The sequence below is a fragment of the Mauremys mutica genome, chromosome 5 (assembly GCF_020497125.1).
Source record: "Mauremys mutica isolate MM-2020 ecotype Southern chromosome 5, ASM2049712v1, whole genome shotgun sequence".
NCBI classification, from domain to species: Eukaryota; Metazoa; Chordata; order Testudines; family Geoemydidae; genus Mauremys; species Mauremys mutica.
The window spans coordinates 36,444,690-36,452,950 of NC_059076.1; the positions used below are offsets into that span (position 1 = coordinate 36,444,690).

At 38.7% G+C, this 8,261-nt stretch overlaps 1 protein-coding gene across 3 annotated transcripts in view; it reads left to right on the forward strand.

Moving 5' to 3' along the window:
- The window catches only part of PPA2 (inorganic pyrophosphatase 2), a 47,970-nt gene extending 46,133 nt beyond the window's left edge, over positions 1-1,837 (forward strand). For all 3 annotated transcript variants that reach the window (XM_045018981.1, XM_045018982.1, XM_045018983.1), the window contains 2 exons: positions 479-518; positions 1,646-1,837. In XM_045018981.1, coding sequence (XP_044874916.1) covers positions 479-518; positions 1,646-1,674 — 69 coding nt within the window. In that variant the 3' untranslated portion in view covers positions 1,675-1,837. The remainder of the gene's footprint in view (positions 1-478; positions 519-1,645) is intronic.
- Positions 1,838-8,261: the final 6,424 nt, after the last annotated feature.

The window sequence follows — 8,261 nt, forward strand, 5'->3', positions numbered from 1 at the left end:
GATATATGTAGCTTTAAAGTTGTACAAAGCCCAATGGACCACAGTTAAATATAGAATGTATCCCTTCTACAGAATGAGTTTGACTCCCCTGTTATAGAGATTGTTTCCCCCCCCCAAAAAAAACAAACAAACCCCACAGTTTTAGAAAGATGTAATTGTAAATTTACTAAGAAACTTAATCATATAGTAACATTGCTGTTTGCAAATCAAAAAATCCTCTTTATCCTACAAGAGTAAATCATCTTTATTCTAAACAGGTATTCATCTGCTACTGGTAGGTCTGTGCCTGCATTTGAGTGAGACAAATACTTATACAGGTAGTAAGAAAAGTGGAGGTGGGAGAGGGAGAAGTATTGTCTTACGGTGCCAGTGGTATGTTTCTTTTGTGCTATCATCTGTTGACTTTCATAATAAAATAACCTAGAGTTTGGACACTCTACATATGGAGTGTTACTAATATTGTGGTTTTTTTCTGTAGGCACCACCTCCTGCGAGTGGAGATTCTGTTTTTGCAGAAGGTACAGTTTATTTTTACTCCAAATGGCAACATGTATTTTTGTTTCATTTGCTGGGGAAAAAAATGACATAAAAATAGATCAGTTGAAAAAGCTTTTGTGAACTAAACATACTAAGCATGAGAACTGATAAAAATGCTTATATAGGTCCAGATTATACTTCCCTCACTTTTCTTGAATAGTACCTTAGACAATGAGTAGTTCTACTAAAGTCAAAGGGACTACTAGGCAAGTGGCATAAGGTACTAATACCTACTCAGTGTCGATAAGGGTATTGTAGTCTAGCCCAGGTCAGTCTAGAATTAGATGAGCAGTCATACTAATATTTTTCTGTTTCAGAAATTATGGAAGGCCATATTTATCCTTTTAAGAAATGTTGCTTTGCTTGCTTTTGTTTCTTCCTTGTGGTAACTTTAAAAATGAAACAAAACAAACTATCCAACAAAACTAAGCCAAACTTACATTTTCAGTGTTAATTAAAGCAAAATTGACTTTCCCCATTCTTGTGGAACTGGTTTTCAAGTTAACAAAAATGATAGTTTTAGTTGAAGTACAGGACTCTGAACTAAGTTTGTTCAATATGCTTTGTTTACTTAAAAAAAAAAAAAAAGGCTGTTGACTTTTTAATGCCAAAAGCCCTGTATGAGAGAGGAACATGCACTACTACAAATTGGAAGGGGAAGGGAAAGACAACAAGGAGCTTAAAATCTTGAGTCTAGTTCCAAATTCTTCACAAAATAACATCTGTGTAATCAATTTCATGGGAAAGCAAGTTGCATTCCTTTTGCCCTTATATGGTATGCCAATAAATAGCATTTATTTACTAAAATATTCCATCTCAAGCCTCTGACACAGAACTGGCCACAGTCTGCCTCATCTTTGATGTGTGAATACATAAGGGCTGTACACTGTTGCAGGATGTAAGTTTCAACAAAGTTGTATCGCAAAATAAAACGTTTACTTTGGGGGCACTCTTTTCATGGATTGGTGATATGCTTCAAGGAACTGTATGTGTTTGGGAAGGGAGGATACAAAAGAAGCTGGAAGTGTAGACTACTGCATTTCCAAGTGTTTGCATCTGGTTATCCATGTAGAATTAATACCATTCTTGACATGTATTTTTGTTTTAGTTGATGTGTGGCACTTTCTTAACAAGTGATCATCGGAATGTTCTGAAGTCACATCATCAAATCTTAAATCATCCCTTTTTTCCTGAGTTTTGAAGACAGGCTTGGTTCCTAATTGCTGGGTTCCTGTTGGAACAACTTTTCAAGTAGCAGAAACCCTCTGTCATGTAAATAAACTGATATTATTAAATTGTTTCCTTTCTGCGTGTTTCTTTGTGTGGCGTTTTGTTTGTTTCTAATCTTGAAAACTCTGTGGTTCCTTCTATCCATCCAACCTGTGAGAGACAAAGGTGGCTTCAGTACACATTTACATCCTACAGATGTAGAGTTTGATTTGGGATGGTCTGGTATATGGCTGAACTGTATGTTATGTTAGAGCCCTCAAACTGCTCTAACATAAGCCAGCTGTTCATGGCCCTCAAGGGGCTGCTCTGGCAACCAGGGGTCACAAGGGTGTAGGGATGTCCTGGCCATGATCCCTTTCAAATAGACAGTATCACCTACACTGTGGGCTAAATGTCTATGCAAATATGCAACAGTACACACAGTTTGACAGATTGTGCCCATAATGTGTTCACATCCACAATTACCTATTTGCAAGTTTCACCTAGTTTGGGTGCAGCATGTTTGCTTATTTAAAAAAAATAGATGAAAATAACAGCACTTCAGAAAATTAATTGAATTAGGAAGTGCAAATTCCATGATGAAGCACAGCAAGGATGTGCTAACGTGTGTTCTGTGGAGTATAGTACATCCTGTTTTGATAATTTTTTAACTTGATCCTCCAGGAAGGATTTTTACCTCTTGGCAAACTTTTCATGTTTAGAATTGTTCATGGTTGGGAGGCTTTTGATGCTTCATTATCCAATGGGGCAAGCTTGGTAAAATTTGTGGAATTAAGCCTTATATCTTTGTTAGGGTAAAAATACCTGCCAGATTTCCTGCTTCAGTAGGCAACGCCACATACAGCATACTAGCATGTTTTCTAAAAAAAGTTCCTATCATTGTGTCTCCACTTGTGGAACAGAAGGAGTGCTATGTAGACAGGCTACTGGTGTTTTAACCACCATGTCATTGAGACCTACTGTGAAAAGGGTTAGAGGGCACAGTGATTAAAACAGTGGCAACATTAGCACTCCTCCAGTTGCCACCACTTGCTGAAGTTGCATTGATGCTAGGGCAAGAGGGTGAAACTTACAGAAAATCGCTAGTGTAGACACAGCCTGCGAGACAGTGGTGCTAATATAAAGGATGAGGTAGATTTATATTATCCCTTGTTACTCAGCAAATTCTGATTGCAAAGAGTCATTTCATTGGCTTAAAATCACTTTAGTAGTGTGGCCTAGTAGATAGTGCTTGACTGGGACTTAGTAAACCTGGCTTCTATTCCTGGCCCTGCCACTGGCCTGATGGGTCACCCCTGTGCCTCAGTTTCCCCATCTGGAAAATGGGAGATAATCAGACTGACTTCTGTGGTAAAACTCTTTTTAAGATCTTCTGATGAAAAGTGCAATATAAGAGCTAGGTAGTATTATCATTAGCACTTCTCGCATAATGCTTTTTCATCATTAAGGCATATTGCATCTGACACATTCTTGTACAGGAACTCCAGTATGGTCATTTATTCAGGGATCTTGTAGCAGAATGTGTTAGACCTATATATTCAGTGGCCACTGTTTGCAAATAACATGTTCATTCCAGTCCTGGGCCCACGTTCCTCCTCTTAATGTAAAACCATCTGCTACAGATGAGCTATTGTAGTCTACCCGTATCTAACATGGTCTTATAAGGTGAGTGAAGTAATATATTTTATTGAACCAGCTTTGGTTGGTCAGAGACAAGCTTTCAAGCCACACACTTCTTCAGGTCACGCAGAGCTCTGTGTTGCTCAAAAGCTTGTCTCTGTCACCCACAGAAGTTGGTCCAATAAAAGATATTACTTCACCTACCTTGTCTCTAATATATTGTGACTGACATGACTACAACAACACTGCATACACGTCTTATAAAGCACTTAGGGACAGCTGGACTGTGAAATGGTCTATATGAAATCAAATTACACTCTATATAAGTTGTCATTTTTAAAAATTATTTTTGAGTCTTGAAAAGGAAAAGACGGGGTGTAAACAAATACAAAGACCATAGGTGAAGTATTACATAAGAACATAAGAGAGGCCGTACCGGGTCAGACCAAAGGTCCATCTAGCCCAGTATCTGTCTACCGACAGTGGCCAATGCCAGGTGCCCCAGAGGGAGTGAATCTAACAGGCAATGATCAAGTGATCTCTCTCCTGCCATCCATCTCCATCCTCTGACGAACAGAGGCTAGGGACACCATTCTTACCCATTCTGGCTAATAGCCATTTATGGACTTAGCCACCATGAATTTATCCAGTCCCCTTTTAAACATTGTTATAGTCCTAGCCTTCACAACCTCCTCAGGTAAGGAGTTCCACAAGTTGACTGTGCGCTGTGTGAAGAAGAACTTCCTTTTATTTGTTTTAAACCTGCCTATTAATTTCATTTGGTGACCCCTAGTTCTTGTATTATGGGAATAAGTAAATAACTTTTCCTTATCCACTTTCTCAACATTACTCATGATTTTATATACCTCTATCATGTCCCCCCTTAGTCTTCTCTTTTCCAAGCTGAAGAGTCCTAGCCTCTTTAATCTTTCCTCGTATGGGGCCCTCTCTAAACCCCTAATAATTTTAGTTGTCCTTTTCTGAACCTTTTCTAGTGCTAGAATATCTTTTTTGAGGTGAGGAGACCACATCTGTACACAGTATTCGAGATGTGGGCGTACCATGGATTTATATAAGGGCAATAATATATTCTCAGTCTTATTCTCTATCCCCTTTTTAATGATTCCTAACATCCTATTTGCTTTTTTGACCGCCTCTGCACACTGCGTGGACATCTTCAGAGAACTATCCACGATGACGCCAAGATCTTTTTCCTGACTCGTTGTAGCTAAGTTAGCCCCCATCATGTTGTATGTATAGTTGGGGTTATTTTTTCCAATGTGCATTACTTTACATTTATCCACATTAAATTTCATTTGCCATTTTGTTGCCCAATCACTTAGTTTTGTGAGATCTTTTTGAAGTTCTTCACAATCTGCTTTGGTCTTAACTATCTTGAGAAGTTTAGTATCATCTGCAAACTTGGCCACCTCACTGTTTACCCCTTTCTCCAGATCATTTATGAATGAATTGAATAGGATTGGTCCGAGGACTGACCCTTGGGGAACACCACTAGTTACACCTCTCCATTCTGAGAATTTACCATTAATTCCTACCCTTTGTTCCCTGTCCTTTAACCAGTTCTCAATCCATGAAAGGACCTTCCCTTTTATCCCATGACAGCTTAATTTACGTAAGAGCCTTTGGTGAGGGACCTTGTCAAAGGCTTTCTGGAAATCCAAGTACACTATGTCCACCGGATCTCCCTTGTCCACATGTTTGTTGACCCCTTCAAAGAATTCTAATAGATTAGTAAGACACGATTTCCCTTTACAGAAACCATGTTGACTATTGCTCAAGAGTTTGTTTATCTATGTGTCTGACAATTTTATTCTTTACTATTGTTTCAACTAATTTGCCCGGTACCGACGTTAGACTTACCGGTCTGTAATTGCCGGGATCACCCCTAGAGCCCTTTTTAAATATTGGCGTTACATTAGCTAACTTCCAGTCATTAGGTACCGAAGCCGATTTAAAGGACAGGTTACAAACCTTAGTTAATAGTTCCGCAACTTCACATTTGAGTTCTTTCAGAACTCTTGGGTGAATGCCATCTGGTCCCGGTGACTTGTTAATGTTGAGTTTATCAATTAATTCCAAAACCTCCTCTAGTGACACTTCAATCTGTGACAGTTCCTCAGATTTGTCACCTACAAAAGCCAGCTCAGGTTTGGGAATCTCCCTAACATCCTCAGCTGTGAAGACTGAAGCAAAGAATCCATTTAGTTTCTCTGCAATGACTTTATCGTCTTTAAGCGCTCCTTTTGTATTTTGATCATCAAGGGGCCCCACTGGTTGTTTAGCAGGCTTCCTGCTTCTGATGTACTTTATTGATTATAAATGAGCACCTATGGCCTAACTATCAAAAGTAGGTCCCATAACCAGTATAAACAGAATTTGTCAGAACTCCATTCTTTAGCCCTCAACAAGGATTTTGGTAGCTTTTTATTAGTAATAAAATTCCTCACTAGATGAGCCATAAGGAGACAGATTAGAGTATTTGGGACTAAACTACTGGGGAAGGGAATAAAAGAGATTGTGGAAGTCTATTTAGACTGCAAGTAAACAATGCTAAACTAGGAGAGTGGAGTGCTGCATAACTAAAATTATCTGCAATGTCCAGTGCTGTGGCAAATGTTATTTAAAACGTTAAAAGATTTCATACATACAGAACAATATGATGATATGGCATTGTCTCTCCATACTGCTTTCAACATCTGCTTGTATAGGTTTTCTAAATTTGGGGTTTTTTTTTCCTAGATGTGATAAAAAGACATGCAGTAAATTTTAGTAAGAAGGTTAAATGCTCCTAATAAAAACCTATTTCAGAAGTGAATAGATTGAAAAGATTAGATAAGTTGTGGAGAGAACATCTGCTTGTGAGAGGTGTAAGGGGATGGGAGAAAAAAACTCAGGAATAGATTTGCAGATCTCTCTACAGACTTACCCCCTCTAACCAGTTCTTCTCATATTCTAATAAGGAGCTTGAATGTTGTATTTAAAACTCAGTCCAATGTGGTGGTAAGCTTAGCTACGTACAGCACCAGCCACTGCTCTGTAGCCATAACATATGAAAGCTGCTGCTAACAAATAATGAAACCCCAAACTAGACTATTTGCTGGAAAGGAGTCTTTAAGAGAATACATGTGTATTCTGCAAGCTATAATAAACTTTTGTGGGTGATAGGTCTATTGTATATTTCTTCTAAAGACAACTTTCTAGGAAAACACCAACCTAATTTAGGTTTGGAAGGGGTGCTTACTGTAGTGGTAAATGCTTCCTTTACATAAATAAGGCAGCAGCTGCTGTTGTCAATAGTTGCTAAGCTTCTGATGACACCAAACCCAAGCCTCAATACCACAAATGAAAACAGGGTTTGAGTTTTACTTAAGTGGAAATAAGCATCTAATAAAAACATCACTTTCTTTAAAGTGTGAAAATAATAGGATTGTGGAAATGATATGCTATTGTCATTGTTAAGATGTTATTTTCACTGCGGTTACTAGCAGGAGACAGCCTTTAAAAAACAAAGTAATCGTGGCTTGCAGTGGATTTTTTAAGATTGTTTTGCGGTGGTACATGTGGGGAGCAGAATGCAGCTTTTAAGCTTCATTCATTTGGGAAGGCCTACCGTAAGTGGCTTATGGCCGAGACTTGCTCTGTTGCTTCGGAGCTACCGCATGCAGCCATCCTAAACTCACCAAAGCGTTATCCCACAATTCTCCCTTGCCTTTCTCCAGACGGGATCTTTTTTTAAATATGTTTAATTTTGCAGTGTTTGTTCAGTTTCACAAAAGAGGAACAATATTGTACTAAGACAGTGGTTTACAGGACAAAATCCTCTTCTCTTTACCAATGAGTTTAAGATGACTTCTTACAAGATATAACCTGGGCCCAGTCCAGGAGTAGATAAGAGGGGAGAGACCTAGATGGTGAAGGTGAAAAAGTTAATTAGAGGGAAAACAGAGAGGTTGGAGAACATGGGAAAATTGAAGCAAATGTAAAATTAGAGACAACAGATCATAAAATAGGGATACAATGAAGTTGGTATTTTTTAGCCATTTTCCCAAATATTACAGCAATATACATGATATCTTCTTGCTGGTGATTTCAAGGGGACAGGATTGCTTCGGAAGATGGGGGTGTGGAGGTTTGGGATGAAATCCTATGCCATTGACTTCAATGGGGCAGGATTTCACTCTTGGTTGTCAATGAGACAGGAAGGGGAATAACATGCTTTGGTTTTATACATTGGTGGAATTTACTTTTTGAATGTTTTAATGATTTGTTGAGTCTGAGACATTCCTGAATTTATTTCTGGACCTGTGCTTTTTTCTGTGCAGTAATTCATATACTGGCAACATTACTTCACATAGATACCATGTAGGCTTATTGATTTATTTGCATACAGTCTTTGTTTTCATATGGCTTGCCTGTCTAAACTTCAGAAACTGGACTGGTGCTGTGTTACCTTATTGAAACTGAAGACAGAGTCTGTAGATGCACCAGAAATGACTGAGTAGTAAAAACTCCCTGGTTCACCCCAGTGAAGTGTCACTTCTGAGGCTTTGTGGTTATTTAAATGTCAGAGTTAACTATTTGACTCCTGGTCATTGTAGCAGAAACACTCAGATATGCTGGGAATGTGGGCAGAGTTTAGGTGAAGTACCACACCTCGTCTCCCATATCTCATCCGACAGACATCATGTAACTGAACACAGTCATTCAGCAACATAAATCAGTTGTTGGAAGGTTTTTTGCAACCGTAAGGGCTAAACTCTTTATCTAAAAAATGTGAAAGCAGAAAATGATGTGACCGCTATTCAGTGCATGAAATATCTCAGTGGCTGGTAGATTATGCATAATGCTCAGAC